At 39.4% G+C, this 17408-nt stretch overlaps 1 protein-coding gene across 22 annotated transcripts in view; it reads right to left on the bottom strand.

Annotated features, from left to right (window-relative positions):
- MACF1 (microtubule actin crosslinking factor 1) overlaps positions 1-17408 on the bottom strand; it is a 416995-nt gene that overhangs the window by 198950 nt on the left and 200637 nt on the right. For 18 of the 22 annotated variants that reach the window (XM_077482044.1, XM_077482062.1, XM_077482048.1 and 15 more), the window contains 8 exons: positions 15376-15459; positions 15162-15269; positions 14978-15076; positions 13735-13875; positions 12644-12732; positions 12423-12558; positions 6382-10812; positions 4165-4323 (listed from right to left, as the gene is read on the bottom strand). In XM_077482044.1, the coding sequence (XP_077338170.1) occupies positions 4165-4323; positions 6382-10812; positions 12423-12558; positions 12644-12732; positions 13735-13875; positions 14978-15076; positions 15162-15269; positions 15376-15459 (5247 nt within the window). The remainder of the gene's footprint in view (positions 1-4164; positions 4324-6381; positions 10813-12422; positions 12559-12643; positions 12733-13734; positions 13876-14977; positions 15077-15161; positions 15270-15375; positions 15460-17408) is intronic. The other 4 variants (XM_077482057.1, XM_077482060.1, XM_077482061.1 and 1 more) reach the window with 1 other exon arrangement.

The following is a 17408-nucleotide window of genomic DNA, read 5'->3' as shown; positions in this document are numbered from 1 at the left end:
GCTGCTGACTTTTAAAATAGTGACACTTACCTGTCCAGCGCGCCCGCGATGTCGGCACCCGAAGCCGATCTCTCGATAGTCCCTCGGGTGCTGCCGCCGCCATCTTGGGTATGGGAATCAGGAAGTGGAGCCTTTCGGCTTCATTTCCTGGTTCCCTACTGCGCATGCGCGAGTCGCGCTGCGCAATAAGGATGGACCCGCTGCCTCTGGGATCTGTGCGTTTCCCAGCAGGCGACTTTCGGAAAGGGGCGTAATCTACGCCCCTTTCCGCAGAGAGCTATTCCGGAAGTGGGTGCAGATACCTGTACTGTACAGGTACCTGCACCCCCCTCCCCCCTGAAAGGTGCCAATTGTGGCGCCGGAGGGGGGGGGGGGTTCCGATGAGCAGAAGGTCCACTTTAGGGTGGACCTCCGCTTTAAAAAAGGGGGGCAGGCAAGGGACAAAAAAAAAAATGCAGCAACCAACAAAAAAAAGGGGGGGGGGGGGGATACAGCACTGTATGTTATGTATTGCTGTCAAACATTGCACTACACTAAACACAGTACACTACAGCCGTGGCCAAAAGTTTTGAGAAGGACACAAATATTAATTTTCACAAACTCTGCTGGCTCAATGTTTATGATGGCAACTTGCATATACTATAGAATGTTATGAAGAGAGATCAGATAAATTGCAAAGTCGCCCCTTTACCATGAAAATTAACATAATCGATAAAAAACATTTCCACTGCATTTGTGAAGAAAGATTCAGGGTGCCCAAGAAAGTCCAGCTAACGCCAGGATTGTCTCCTACAGGAGATTCAGCTGTGGGATCGGGGCACCACCAGTGTAGAGCTTGCTCAGGAATAGCAGCAGGCAGACGTTGCGCACACACAGTGGGGCGAAGAGTTCTGGAGGATGGCCCGATGTCAAGAAGGGCAGCAAAGAAGCCACTTCTCTCCAGGAAAAACATCAGGGACAGACTGATAATCTGCAAAAGGTATGGGGATTGGACTGCTGAGGACTGGGGTCAAGTAATTTTCTCAAATGAATCCCCTTTTTGATTGTTTGGAACATCCAGAAAAAACCTTGTCCAGAGAAGAAAAGGGTCAGTGCTACCATAAGTCCTGTGTCATGCCAACAGCAAAGCATCCTGAGACCATTCATGTGTGGGTTTGCTTCTCAGCCAATGGAGTGGGGCTCACAATTTTGCCCAAGAACACAGCCATGAATAAAGAATGATACAAAAACATTATACGAGAGGACCTTCTCCCAACCATCCAAAAACAGTTTGGTGATGAACAATGCCTATTCCAGCATGATGGAGCACCTTGCTCCCTTGAGAACTAAAGCCCCTTTCACACTTGTGCAACCTGTCCAGCAACTTGGGATTGCAAAGTCACATGACAAGTCGTACCCCATGGTTTCCAATGAGTGTCGTTCATATCCGTGCGTCTTCAAGTCCCTGCACTACTTGGGTCTCACTTTGATGCGACTTGAGGTCCATAGACCTCAAGATTACACAGGTATTACTTTAAATCGTGGCCTTGGGAACAAAACATCACATTTTTGGGTCCACAGCCAAAAAAACTCCCCAGACCTTAATCCCATTGATAACATGTGGTCAATCCCCAAGAGGCAGGTGAACAAAAAAACCCCCACAAATTCTGACAAACTCCAAACATGGGCTGCCATCAGTCAGGATATGGGCCCAGAAGTCGATTGACAGTCAGCCAGAGTGAATTACAGAGGTCTTGAAAAAGAAGGGTCAACACAAAAAATATTGACTCTTTGCAGAAACTTAATGTAATTGTCAATAAAAGCCTTTGACTCTTCTAAAATGCTTGTAATTATACTTCAGTATACCATGGTAAAATCTGAAAAAAATATCTAAAAACACTGAAGCAGCAGACTTTGTAAAAAATATTATTTGTGTCATTGTCAAAACGTTTGGCCACGGCTATACACTCACACTATACACACACACTACACTGACACACTACACTCAGAGTCAAAATAACATACTAGCTAGTAGCTAACTAAGCCCTGCTCTCTCCATGCTAACAACATACTGCAAAAGGTTCCTGTGGGAAGGAACCTTTTATAGCGTGGGGTGGGGACTATGAGCACTGAGCCATGATTGGGCAAAGTCATCATGGCTTTTTCCAATCAGGGCTCTGTATTCTGATTGGGCAGTAATCAGTGCATTTTTATAGAACTGATCGCTGTATAAAATGACAATGTTCCCAAAATATTGTCAAAAGTGTCTGATGTGTCCGCCATAACGTTGCAGTCCCGCTAAAAATTGCAGATTGCCACCATGACTAATAAAAAATAAAAAAATTAAAACTAAAAATGCCATAAAACTATCCCCTATTTTGTAGACGCTATAACGTTTGCGCAAACCAATCAATAAGCGCGTATTGCGATTTTTTTTTTTTTTTACCAAAAATATGTAGAAGAATACATATCAGCCTAAACTGAGGGAAAAAAAAAATTGTTTTTTTATGTGTGTCCAATCACAGCCATCACAATGTAAACAGAGACGCATGTCTCTGTGACAGTGCTCAGTGAGAGCTTAGCGCGGAGGGGGGGGGGATGATTTTACACAGAGAGCTGTTACAGATCACCCCACGAACAGTACACCAAGCACCACTGATACCCCTTGTCCCTATACACATATAGGTGTCACCATAAAACATCTGTCTGCCCCCCCATCACTGCAAACACCAAATAAACACTGATTTCGGTTATTTTTACCAAAGAAATGTAGCAGTATTATTTTTGGTCAAAATGCATCAAGAGAAATTACTTATTTCCTAAATTTTATAATAGAAACTAAGAAAATTTCATTTTTTAATAACATTTCGGTCTTTTTTTTATTTGTAGCGTAAAAAATAAAAACCCCAGTGGTAATTAAATACCACCAAAAAAAAGCTCTATTTGTGTGAAAAAAATTGATAAAAATGTAATTTGGGTACAGTGTTACATGACTGCACAATTCTCATTCAAAGTGTGACAGCCCTGTAAGCTGAAAATTGGTATAGGAAGGAGGGGGGTGAGTGTGCCCAGTATTGCAGAGGTTAACCGCTTGCTGACCAGCCACCGTCATTTTACTGTGGCAGGTTGGCACGATCTCGCAAACCGTCGTAGCTATACGTCAGCTCATAGGATCGTGATAGCAGGCTCACGCGCCGTCTGCTGCACAACGGGGGTGTCGATGCATGTGGCCGGCGGTCGAGATGACCACCGGCCACGAGCGAACATGAGAGATAGAACAGAGATGAGTGTGTGTAAACACACACTTCCCTGTTCTGTTCTGAGAGGAATGACAGATCGTGTGTTCCTATTAGCTAGGAACTACGATCTGTCAAATCCTCTAGTCAGTCCCCTTCCCCTTCAGTTAGAAACAAACATTAAGGAACGCAGTTAACCCCTTGATCGCCCCCTAGCGTTAACCACTTTCCTGCCAGTGAAATTTTTACAGTAATCATTGCAATTCTTATAGCACCAATTGCTGTATAATTGCCTATGGTCGCAAAAATGTGTCAAAAATGTCCGATACGTCCGCCATAATGTTGCAGTCCTGATAAAAAATCACAGATCGCCGCCATTACTAGTAAAAAAAATAAAAAATAAATAACAAAAACGCTATAAATCTATCCCCTATTGTGTAGACGTTATAACTTTTGTTATAAACGTCTTATTGTGATTTTTGTTTACCAAAAATATGTAGAAGAACACATATCGGCCTAAACTGAGAAAAAAAATAGTTAGAAAAAAAAAAATTGAGATATCCATTATAGCAAAAAAATACAAAATATTGTGTTTTTTTCCAAATTATCACTCTTTTTTTATTTATAGTATATAAAAATAAAAACCGCAGAGGCAATCAAATACCCCCAAAAGAAAGCTCTATTTGTGGGAAAAAAAGGATGTAAATTTTGTTTGGGTGCAGCGTTGCGCGACCGCTCAATTGTCAGTTAAAGCGACGCAGTGCTGAATCGCAAAAAATGGCTCGGTCATTCAGCAGCCAAATTTTCTGGGGCTGAAGTGGCTAAAGAAGGTTTAGAATCACTTTATTTGTATACTATTAGAAGAAAACATTATGTGAGTACATACAAATTTATAGGTGCGATAGGAAAGCTTAATTTACTCAATAAGGAAAATCAATCAATATTTTACCTTTGCCTGTCTTAACTTCTCTTCAACATCTTGAAGACCTGGTGAAACATGACTCAGGGGCCCAAGTTTTATTTCTATGTTTCGAAGCATTGATAGGAAACAAACAAGGTTTTCCTCATGTTCAAGGCAGGCTTGTTTCCTCCGTGCATCCTGAAAAGTCTAAACAAGTTTTACAGACAGCCATTATTCTGTGTTCCAGATGTAAACATGGTGAACATAACAGACTGGGAAAAAATTAACTGATGTACAGATAATTAAAGAGCGTTATAAAACTGTACAAACTGTCATTCCTAAGGTAGAACTCTAGGCAAACAATCAAATAAGTCAGTAAGTATTTGTAACTGCGATTTCAACTTTTTTTTTTTTACTTTATGGTCATGCAGGCGGGACAAAGTTCCTGAAATTCATCTTTGTGGCTCATGGCACATGTAGTTTGGAAAAAAATGAATATGCTGCATTTTTCCTATAACAGAGCAGACCTTAATGCACAATTGGCTAAGTGGCATAAATGACTGAAATTCATGGCTACAACCATTATCCTAAATTGAGGGATAACAATTATTTTCAGGGTTTGTGGTGGAATAAGACAGGTAAATAAATACCTTCTGTTCTGAGAAGGCTCTGCTATGCTTCACAATGGTTCATCTGAGGACCTATTGGTTTCTTTTGGCTAATCTCACCATAAACTGTTCAGTTACACATCTTTATGCTTTAGATATTTGACTTCCTATGTCACCGCTTTTCTTCCAGGCTCTTTACTGGACAGTAAATCAGGACTTTCATACCTGTCACATGTGCAGACTAGAGAGCAATAATATTAATCTAAGAAGTAGCAAAAGTGATCCTACTGGCTAGCAGAGGTGAGTCTGTATCATTTTTTTCCTAGAGTTATATCTTAGCCATAAACTATTGCTATTTCTGTACAATTTTTTTGATCTCCTTTCCCCATGACAATAGTGATTTGGTACTGGGGGATTGGTCTTTCACTGCAATCTAATAGATAAAGAAATAAGGGAGGTTAATGTCTTACAGAATGGAATCCAAAATCTGTTTAGCCCCATTGATATCAACTTGTCTTTTGTTTACTAAGCAAATGCTTTTACACCCTAAACGCTGGTACACACGGGCCGAATATTGTCAGTTTCAACAGAAACTATCTGACATGCAGCCAGTTTATATAGCAGCCTGTCCAGCTTCTGTCGAAGGGGCATGCTGGAAATACAGCAGCCTGCTGGTATCCAATGGCTGACAGCGCTGATCAGTATGTCTTGGCAAGGGGGCAGTGCCACCGTCAGAACACAATCGTACTAAAATCACTTGTGTTAGGACAGTGATCTGTCAGGTTTTTTTTGGGACATTGCTTCTACAGTACAGTTACACCCTCTTCAACTCTATGGGATGTTAGTTTACAGACATTGGCAACCTAGACTAGACTAGCACTAGATTTTACCAGACTCCAGAAGCTGTCACTGTCAGAGAAGGTAAGGCTGGCAACAATATACAATTTTCTTGTACAATTTTTTATTAGATTTACCAATACCATTTAATATGAGGTCAAACTTAAACATTTCCAATTCGTATGCAATCAGGCAGGCCCTTGCACTACATTGTTGAAGGTTAATCTAAAGGAAACTGAAAAAAATAATTGTATAAGAAAATTGTATAATGTAGGGCCAGTATAAAGCTGACCATAGATGGAGTGACTTTCTTTCCCTCAACCACAGGTTGTGGGAAAGAAAATCGCTTAATTCCTCCATCAAAGTAAATGTTGATGGGGGAATGCCTACTGCAGAGCCACAGTGATTACTGCTAGTGATAATCATAGGTAAAATCCAGCAGGTAGGCTGTACCAAAGTTGATCAACTTGGGTACATTCAGCCTGCTCATACATTGTTCGAATCTCGGCTGGTTGCTGCTGAACTGGCCAAGATTCAAATAGTCTATGGACAGCTTAAGTAAGCCCGTGCAAGAGGTTAATATGATTGCTTAGCTTGGTGTAGTTAATCTTTTTGTTTTAGTATTTAGGCTTTTTTAAGATAATGGATAAACTAGTCCTTTAAATTTCAAACCTGCCCTTATTTTTGCTTCCCCAACATAGTATTATAAAAAATTCAGCAAATTACTATTTGTAAAACTTTGCACGCCTGCTTGAATTAATTTATCCATAGCACCTACATTTACTAAAATCCCATCATACACTATAAAAAGAGTGCTTACCTTGGGTATTTCCTCTGTCAATGGTGTGGCCGATTCCTGTATTTCACAACTGCCGTGTTCTTTTATTGATGAGGTAATATGTTCTAATGCAGGTATGGGATGATCTTGCCATATATTTGATCTCTCCCCATTTTGTCTGGTTTCCTTTACTGAAGATTGGTCAATGTTGTGTAGTCTACTGTTCCCTTTAGACTCTTGCTGCTGACCAACATTGTGTGTAGAAGTTTTCCTTGAGTCTTGTACAGGCTGACTGGAAGTCATTAGCACTTTTTGCTGTAAAACTGCAGTTGCATTTTTGTTAGCATGATCAGAAACACTAACGAGTGACTGTGAGCCAATTTTGCTGAAGGCATCCTTTTTATTTTTTGAAGCTGTTTGATCTTGTAATACCAGATCTTGGTCTATGAATGCAACCTGTTGACTAAAAGAGAATTTTTTGGGTGATTCTGCAAAATATCTGGGCTCTACTGGGATACCATCTAAAATGCCCCTTTCTTGTCCAGAAATTAAGTTGTTTTCTTGGGAAGGAATTTCAACATCTGGCAAAATCTTTTGAATAACTTGCTTTTCTGAAACAAATTCAATGCCATCTACGTTTTTCTCTTCTTTTTCTGCTGCATTGATAGGGACTTCATCAATGGGAGAATTCTGGGTCTGAACTTGCCAGCTTTGTTCATGAATCTTTATGAAATCTTGGACTCTGTTCCCATGAAAATCAGTTACCACTTCCTCAGAGCATATGTTGCCATCTGATTTCAAAGCCAGTGAGCTATAATTTGTACTTTCAATTGCATGCTTGTCTGCTTCTAGAATATCATGAACTTTCTGGGCATCTGCCTTATCCAAACATTCCTTACCCAGCAAAGTTTTATTTAATGCCATAGCATTATTGGTTATTGATTCAGCCTTTTGCTCCATTTCACCAACTGCCTTCTGAATGAATGGTGTAGGTGTCTCTTCACTGACTTTAGAGGAGCCATTTATGTACTCATCCTGCTCATTCATCTCAATAATGCTTGTGTTATTTATTCCAACTGTATGGGAACTAATGCTACCTATTGATGGTTCCGTCTTAAAATCCATCTGTGGTTTTAAAGAGGACATTTTAACATCCAGATTTTGAACATCCTTTGGTATGCTTGACTTTTGGGTTTTAAGTTCTGCTTCTGTTCTAGATGGCACATTAACGTATTCTAAATCTGTTAAGTGACTTTTGGATTGAGCCTCTTCACTCCGATGAACAAGTGGAATTGTTGTATCATCAGTATGCTCTTTAGCACTGTGATCTGGACTTTCACCTTGCAGGTCACAAATGTTTTTCACTTGCGCATGCTGTTTTGATGGAAATGCCAATTTGAATTCACCATCCTTAGGTGCACATGTGGATTGGAATTCATGTTTTTCTAGTAAACTAAGCTCTACATATTTTTGTCCAGTCTGAACATCAATTTTACATTTCTTCAACAAGTCTATGTATGGTAAAACATTGCTCTCCGGTCTAGAGCCTAGTTGAATTGTGTAATCAGCACCTTGGCTTCCTTCAGTGCTTCCTCTTGATGGTTGTAAGTTCCCTGACAGATACAGACATTCAAACTCTGAGAGCTCCTCAAATAAATCCTGATCAATCAGTCCAAGTTTAAGAGAATCAATCACAGAAAACCTCATCCCTGATAAATGATGAATGACTCCTCCATCTTGTATTTGTTTGGTTAACAAACGTATAGCATCAGGCTTGCTAATAAGACGTTGACGGATTGCCTCTACAACAGACAAGGGCTTCCTAGATTTTGTATCTGTGATCCCTGTAGTTTCTATCTGCAGGCCCAAGAGTTTTTCTTTGGTAGTTCTGTCTGTACTTTTTCCTTTATAAACTTTCTCCAACTTAATAAGCTCATCTTTGTCAGAAGAATTTATCAAGTTTGAACTGGATGCTAGTGTGACAGATATTCTCTTGCCCCTCTTCACATCACATACACCACCAGTGATGACCTGAACTTCTAAAATCTTTTTGGCTATGTGTTTATTAATGAGGCCAGATTTCAGTGACTCTTGAACAGAATAAACTTTACTCTTTTTAATATCCACAATGCCACTTACTGACTTGTCAGAGGAGAAAACTTTTTGTAGAAGATTTTCATCCATTAGGCCTTCATCTATCACTTCCTGAATTGTTAAAGCTTCATATGTTTGAGAGTCAAAGAACCCCGAAAACAGCCGTATTCTCTCCATAAGCTTTAAAGCAGTGTGGCTAGAGATGACACCCAATGCCACAGCATCATTAAGGAGAAGTTTACATCCTGAATTTGTATCAACAATTCCTCCATTTATTAGCTGGTCAGACAAAATAGATAAAGTATGCTCCTCTTCCATGTCAGAGGGATAATCATCAGCAGCAACTTTTGCAAAAGCTAACGAACTATCCATTTCACTGAATGCTAATGCAGTTTCAAGTGGGTATTTAGTCACCGAAGGTGCAACATTTGAATCTAAAATGGATGAGGCCTCTGGGACAGATTTTTCTGTACTACTAAATGTAAATTCCATTGGAAAATCAGTATCATCTGGTACACTGTCAGACAATGATGCAGTCAGTGTTTGGTCAACAGCTGAAGCCTTTCCAACAGAAGACATGTCTGGCATTGATAGAATAGTAATAGTGCTGCTATTGGAAAGTACAGAAAGCTCAGATTTAGCTATGTCATCTTCTTTAAGGGCTCCCAAATATGTTATCTCAGCATTTTCCTTATTATAATTAGCGACATTATGTAAAATTGCTTGTTCATCTTGAGTATGGAGTACATTTGTAAACACAGAAGTTGTTTCCTCACATGCTTTGAGATGACCTGGACTTGAAGACATATTGTCCTCTCCTGGTAGACATAAATTTGTCTTTTGCTCATTTACGCTGTCTGAGTTTAAGTCTGCAATCGCAGCCAGAAGTCCAGGATTTCTTGTCTGCTCTTGATCTTGACACTTTTTCTTGGCAATGTCTTCCACGTCAAAACTTTCTTCACTGGAAATGTTTCTATCCTCCCGCAGGAATAACTCAGCTGCTTGGTTTTCTCTGCTGTCAATAAGCAGCATTCTTTGTCCATTATGAATGTTTATGTAACTCAAGTGCTTCAAATTAAACATCAGTCTTCCTTCGTCCTCCGATTGTGAATGTGTGTGCATTTTCCAAGCAGTGCTATCAACAGGATATAAACTGCTAGTACCAGATACCGGTGCTGGCTGGGCTCCAGACTCTCTGATGTTTTCTGCTGCCAGACTGTGTGCTATATCAGGAATAGTGATGGATCTTAACATTTTGACATGGCTTTCACTCAAAATACCACACTTTATAGCTCTGTCCCAAGAAATTACTTCTCTGTTTTCTGATATGTAAGGACATTGAATTCTATGTCTGTTGACAAAAGTTTTCATAGCCAGGTCACTAGAAACAATGCCATCCTGAATGGCATCTGATACTGAAAGGACTTTGCCTGTTTCTGGCCAAAGAAAGCCTCTAAAGGAAGACATTGACTCAATTACAAGAAGGGCAAGCTTTGGCGTAACAAGGTTGCGTTTTACTGCCTCATCCAATGAAAATCTTTTACCAGTTATGACATCTATAATACCCCCATCTTGAAGCTGTCTTCTTAGCAGATCACAAGCCATATCTTTGTCCATCAGATGGCAACTCAATGCTTCATCCACACCAAGTCTATGACCAGTTTTGACATCCACAATTCCACCAGTAAACAACTGGGCCTCCAGCAGCCTTACAGCTACTTGCCTATCAATAAGTCCTTCTAGCACTGCGTTGAAGATGCTGACTTTTTTGCCCGATTTCAGACACACATCACCATCTGCTAACTGCTTAACTGGAAGAAGTCTCAGCCCAGTGGACTCATAAATAATGCACCTCTCCATGATTTCAGCCAGACTTGCTCGCTGTGCTGTATTTGGGTCAATTATATTTTTTGGGGAAGTCTCCAACTTTTCCTTCAGACCACTAACAAGCAACACATTTTTAGTGGACTTGTCTAAATCATCCAGTTCACCGGTGGAAGTTAATCTAAACATACCACATGCCAAGTAAACATGCAGTATTTTTAGTGCAATATTTTCACATATTTTCCCTTCTTTTGTAGCTGTAATGAGAGGCAGAATTCTTTCTTTTACAGTTTTATATGTTTCTAACAATGCATTAGCTCTGCTCAAATCCTGAAGACAGTGGAATAATCGAAGATCAATTAAATTTCTGTCAAGCGCTTCTTCCAATTTCAGTCTTTCATCAGTCTCAGACATAACCGAGCCAGTGAGGACAAGCTGAGCTTCCAGAAGTATGAGGCCAGTATCTTGGTCAATGAGACCTTTCTGCATAGCGCAGAAAATTGAAAAAATTTCCATAGAACCCAGGTCTATAACTCCAGCAATGGCAAGGCACTCCTAGAAGAAGAGAAGAACTTTGTTAAGGCCTGCACTCATTGGCAACAACAAGAACAGACATAGTAGCAGACAAAAAAGGAAAAAAAAAAAAAATCAAATTTCAAGATGAGCCAACTATATAAGTAAATCTACCACCATAAAGGGTACAAGAAAGACGCCATGCATTTCAAAGCGTACACAGAGAACAGGATAGAAATTGTAGCAAGCACCAGCTATGTGCTAAGCTGCAGCAAACGGTAATCAGTACTTAATTTAGAACACAATTGGGTGAAAAGGAAAAAACACAAAAATAATAATTGCATAAATCTTAGTAATTAAGTCAAAACAAAACCCCACCACCAGATGTTTAATATAGGTAAAATACATTGTTTGATCAGTCACAATCCATGCAACTTATAGTTAAAGAATCATATTTCTTGAGACAAATTTGATCAAGAGGGCACTATAGCACAATATCTTTTAGCAACTTGCTAGGTCTGGCAGTTGACTAGCTGAATTTAATACCTTACGAATTGTGCCTACATGCATTGCATCAGAAATCACAGAAAAAAAGTGAAGCCAGATAACATGCAACATAAAAAAAAAAAAAAAAAAAAAAAAAAGAGATAAACATAAAAGGTGTTTACTTACCAGAAGTGAGGGGAGTGCCATGGAAAGGCAAGACACAAGAGAACCTTACGCGGAGATGTGTAACACACAGGAAAAGCTTTGGTGTTAGCGTCCAGCATGCCAGCATTGTTTGCAAAACATAATCCCCACATATGGGGATGGTCCACTCCTCTTTTTTGTTTTGAGACACAGGGGATCATGTGTACCCCCCGGTTGGTTAGTTAAACTGATAAGCGGGGATGCTAGTTAATTACTTTTAAGACATAAGTAGGACACATCGTGCTCAGTACAAAAAAAAACGTTTACATTGTTAATTGTGCTGCAACGTACAAGAATTGTTAAAAGCAAACAAGAAATTGGTTAAAAGTACAATAAACTTTCTTAGAAGTCCATGGCAGACCTTACGGCCAATTTGGACATTCACATGCATACATAAAGACAGCTAAAACAATGTGAAGACAAACAGTTAAGATGTGTGATTGACACAATGTCCACAGAAAAGGCACAACAAACTTGATCTACTTAACTACTTAGAAGATAAAACAATGTGAAAAGTGAGAGGTGCAGAAATCCAAATCAGACTACAGAACAGCTTCGAATATTGCATGAGGCAAATTTAGGATATTTTAGTTCAAGTATTAAGTCGTCATTGATTCCAATAAAACTAAAATCCTTTGCGACAGGACCAAATTATCAAGGATTATTTAATTAAAATTCTCATGCAAAAACTATGGAAATTATTTAATGGACAGTCAGAATCTCAGTGATTCTGCACTAGTTCTATTTGGTTACTCAGAACCAAAACAGTAGTGGTTCCTAGAAAAAGTAAATTAATGAAATAGAACCTCTCACTCCTCCTTGTGCATATACAAACAAATGACAGTCCAGCTGTGTTAAGCAACTGGTAATTCACAATCTAAATGTCATCTATGTGATATAATGGGATATATATATAAACATTCATACTGCTGTATATGGATGAAATGTGGTAAGAAGAATACCTTTTGCTCAGCTTCCCGAGCAAGCTCAGTATGAAGCTCCTGTATCTGGTTACCAGACTCTTCACAAAGTCGGTTGTATGTTGCCTTTAATTCCTGGATCTGAGTAGATATCTGTTCCCTCTCCTCAGGTGACAATCTGTTGACAGGAAATATGTAAACTGAAATTGAACAGTTCGATGCACATGACAACGCAGAACCATACAGAGCACCCCAGTACTTACTTATCCCCATTCTTGGCCAGGAAGATCTGAATGGATTTCACAGCTTCTGAAATATTCTCCTTTTTTGAGAGCAGTTCTGCACTTAGCATCTAAGAGACAGATTTTAAGGACATTGAAATGGATTCAAAATTAAAATCTGTTAGGTCTTCTAGCTCCAAAAGTGAAATTTAAAACAAAGCTACACTTACAAGGGCCCTATCTGACCATGAATATTTATCATTTTCGTGAATTCCTGTATTATCAACAAAAGCACAGTGTTTAGATAGAATTAACTCAATGGTTTTGTGTTGAATAGCATGAGTATCCTAGAAAACTACGTTTGTAAGGTTTGCAACACAAATTGAGAAGCCTCCAGACAAAAAGGTATCTGCTTGAATAGATCAAATCTTAAAATGTATTTTCTAAAGCAGCCCATAGATGATTTGATTTTCTTTCCTTCCACATTGGGTTGTAGGAAGGAAAATCGTTCAATTTCCCCATTAACACGTAGGTGTGTGTGTGTGTGTGGGTGTGGGGGTGTGGGTGTGGGTGTGTGGGTGTGTGTAGGGAGCCTCTGTGGCCGACTAATGAGCAGTTTTTTGACTGTACAAACTAGTGTGGTGCTCCCATCTTTTCATTTTTTTGTTTGGTAAACTTTTTTTTTATTAAACTAGAAAACAATAAAAAGATCAATAGGTTTGACATTCACCAGTATGCATAAAAACTAATAGGAAAAAAAAAATACTATAAAAATTTATCTTAAGCCCAGTTATGTTTTTATTTAGTTCATTCTAGTGGAGTGGGAACCTCTGTCAGATTTTGAGTCTGTGTGCCTGTCCTGATGATCACTGTCTTCCACAAAGTGAGGGAAGACCCAAAATTTTGAGTTGAAACTAGAAGAGGCATGAAGGGGAAAATCCCATTGGAAAAATGTATCCCAGTAGCAACAGAGTAAAAGAGGATTTCCTTTCCTTTAGAGGTAGTGTATTTCCTCTCACTATCTCAAGACAGGATAACAATCTAATCTATTTAAACTAAACTATTCAAACTTTAGATATACCTTATTAACAATGCATTTATTGGCCTAAAAAATGATGCAGTATGGCATGTACCTGTTTTTCTGATATGGATTTCTTTAGATCAGCACTGTCCACATCTCGTGTACTTGATACAGCCTGAGCAATTCCTGCTACCCAGCCAGCAAGCTGTTTCAAACCTTCAACCTGCTTCTCCTTTTCTTCCTCAATAACTTTCTGGAAATACAAAAAAAAAATCCATTCTAGTGAAAATTGTTAACCTAAAAAGTGACAGCTGAACTAACCTTAAAGTGGTAGTAAAGTCAGTAATTAAAAAAAAAAACACTGCTGACAGGCAGGCTTTTTATAACAGAAGAGACCCTAGAGGTCTCTTCTGTTATAAATGTCCCCCCTGCCTGTCAACAGGTAATGTCACCTGAGCCGCAGCACAGCTCAGACCACATTTACAGCCCGCTCAGTGTGCCGTGGCATCGGGACTTTTGCCCTCATGCATAGGAGTGACGTCACCCGGGCCCAGCCAATCAAGCAGCCTAAAATACAAAACCTGTAAGGAAGACCGGGTGAAGAAGGAAGCACTGGGAACCGGGAAGAGCCCTGCCAGCGCATTGCTGGAGGGCTCTATTTGTAGGCAAGTCTGTTATAATGTCCTAGAATGCAGTGCATACTAGTACATTATGACCTAAAATGACTTGCAAGGGGATTTATTTTTTATTTTTCTCTTAAGACTTTACTACCACTTTAACAGGTAATTAAAGTGATTGTAAATGATCACCCTGTAAAACAAGTGACCAACCCATTCAGTTGAAATTAGAAATGAAAGGCAAAACAATAGTGTAAAGATATATATAAAAACACACACACACACACACACAACTATAAATACCCTCTCTCTCCCCTTTTTTTTTTAAACAAATTTTTATTTAAGAAAAGAAGGCAGTTTCCAAGTTAAGTAGGAGAACATACACATAAAAATGCAAGCACAAAATAGATCCATCAGTATCCAATTACCAACACAGTAATCTAGGTCTGATCACATTCCCTCTTTTCTCAGCAGCATAGGAGCTGGGGGGGCGGAGACACAGAAGCATACTGCTAGAGAACTGACCACGCTGTCCTCTCCTGCTTAGCGTGGTCAGTTAATAGGAAAGCAGAGGGATTGGCAGGAACACCAGGGATTTTACAAAAAGAAAGCAATACAAAGAGAACAGGATACTTTTTCATACAAAGTACATGGTACAATAGGCACATATCAGGAATATGAAATGTTGGGGTAACTAACACTTTAAATATAAAGAAATGTTAGTCTACAAGGCTTTACCTCTTCGCCTTCTAATCTCCGTAGAGAGTCACTGATGTATTTCACATGCTGAGTAGTCAAAGTCACCAGAGCAGTGTAGCGGGTACGCAGATCCATGAACTGGGAAATAAATTAGGTCAGTGTGGAGTCATTCAGAGAACCGGAAAAACATACACAAAACATAGTAGCAGCTGCCTCTGCTTACCTCTTGAGTTATTATGTCCGAAGATGACAACATTCGTCTTCGTTTCATTGGAGACTTCTGTTGCGATTCTACAAAAGCCTTATATGTCATCAGCTGCAGTTCATAGTCCTGTGTCAGAAAACAGTTTTTTTTAGATAGATATAGAAATGGCTCATTACATCTTACATATAATAGTATAAGATATAAGAAGTGTGTTAAGTTTTATGTCACTAACCTTTACAGAAATGGAATATTGCTGTGAAAAAGTCTGACATTCATCCAGACGTGACCGATTCTGCTCTATTTCAGCAACTAGAGCCTTAGAAGGGAAAATATAAATATATGATAAAGTATTGATACAGTGCTCTAATAAAAATGACTAAACTAATGGAGATTTGCTTTATAAGGTTGTAGAACACTTTCAATTCTATTCTGATACTATGGGGGAGATTTACTAAAGCCGATGCACACAGAATCTGGTGCAGCTCTTCATATTAACTAATCAGCTTCTAAGTTTAGCCCCTGCTCATAGCGGAGTGACTTGTCAAATTGTATGACAAGTCGCCCCCTATTGTCGGCAATGGCCCTTTTCAAATCGGTGCAACGTCGACTTTGCGATGCCGCATCTAATTGAAAAAGTAGTTCCTGCACTACTTTTGTCAATTTCATGTATGAAGCCACACAGTTGTCTTCCAAGTCACACCTGGAGTCACACTGACATTCAGCTTTGAAGTTCAAAGCCACATTCAATGTGAACAGGGCATATTATTAACACTTAATTGAACAAGTTATAAGTTGATTGGCTACTATGCACAGCTGCACCAGGTTCTGTGTGCACCAGTTTTTGTAAATCCTCCCAGCCTGAAAGGTGCCAGTTCCTGGGAAAATAGAAGCAAATCTTCTGGATATTCAACTGTATGTAACATACTGAAGTATAAGCTAAAGTATGAACTTATACTGGAAAACCCTTTTTTGAATATAATCCGCAGAAAGTAATTCTGCTGCAAATAAGTACAGGCAGTCTCCAGGTTCTAAAAAAAAAAAAAAAAAAAAAAAAAAAAAAATGTAGGTCCTGTAGGTTTGCTCTTAAGTTGAATTTGTATGCAAGTTGGAACAGGTACACCTTTTAAGTGCCATTCCAGCCCAAAAAAATATATTTCAATTTTGGATAGCACAGCAAAGGTTTAACTAGCCATGCAGTGATGTGCGATTGCTGACAGGTCTGACGGACAGTAGGTGGCAGCATGCCGTGAGCAGCAAGATGGCCGTCAGTGGTTTTCGGGACCAGCGGGACATAACGCTACCTCTGTTCTTAAAGTGGATGTAAAACAGATTCATGAAATTTGAGCTGGGCACATATATCTGCAGTACTTTCTTATCTCTCCTCAAAGCACTAAGTCCCCTGGCTTTCTGCTGCTCCGTTCTTCTCTTACACATGAAAAAACATGCCTGAAATTTGTGTCAGGGTGGGTGCTATAAACAGATTAGCAGAAAGCTGCTTTAGTCACAGGACAGTTCTGAAATTCTCTGCCTATCTGGAGGGGAGTGTGTGCCTTTGCTCCAATCAGCTGTTTCCCAGTGTAATAAAAGACTTTTCCTCATTCTGCACTGTGAGAGGAGAAAATTCTAACACTAGCTGCACTTTCTAAACAGTATAAAAGCTGAAGACAGCAGATATACATACAAAACTTATGTAAGAGGACTTGTTTCATCTTTGTGAATCATCGGAGTCTGTTCACTTCATTGGGTATATGTGAGGGTTTACATACACTTTAAAACAAGTTGTATGCAAGTAGAATGTTTGTAACTCTGGGAGTGCCTGTATATGGCTTTTAATGTTCAAAACCACAACCAAATACGAAATGTAATCATAAGTAACGTTCTCCCCACTTTCATAAGAAAGATACAAAGTTTTAGATTTCTGGCCGTCCCCCCCCCCATTCTCAGTCTTACAGGTTAAATACTCCTTTACCCAAATAGTATATATTTTTTTTCGTTACTTAAAACTACATCGTGTCTACACTTACCAGTTTGGGACGGCAGTCATTACCCTTCAGGAAACGTGCTTGGAGTCATTGCTCCGCACTATTTCCATTCCTAAGACATACTCTCTATTGTGCCAGGCTGTACGTGCACCTCTTCCTGCAAGCCTAAGTGCAGGGAACGTTGGACGATTGATGTTCCTAACCTGGACAATGACGACTGGGATTATGCTTTTCAGTACCTTGTCTCCGTAAGAGATAGATTGATTCAATTTAAAAAAGTGTT

This window comes from Lithobates pipiens, unplaced genomic scaffold (genome assembly GCF_037356315.1).
Source record: "Lithobates pipiens isolate NorthernLeopardFrog02 unplaced genomic scaffold, aLitPip1_a1.2 Scaffold_16, whole genome shotgun sequence".
NCBI classification, from domain to species: domain Eukaryota; kingdom Metazoa; phylum Chordata; class Amphibia; order Anura; family Ranidae; genus Lithobates; species Lithobates pipiens.
Note: the sequence above shows the minus strand (reverse complement) of the source record. Positions and strands in the feature narration are given on the sequence as shown.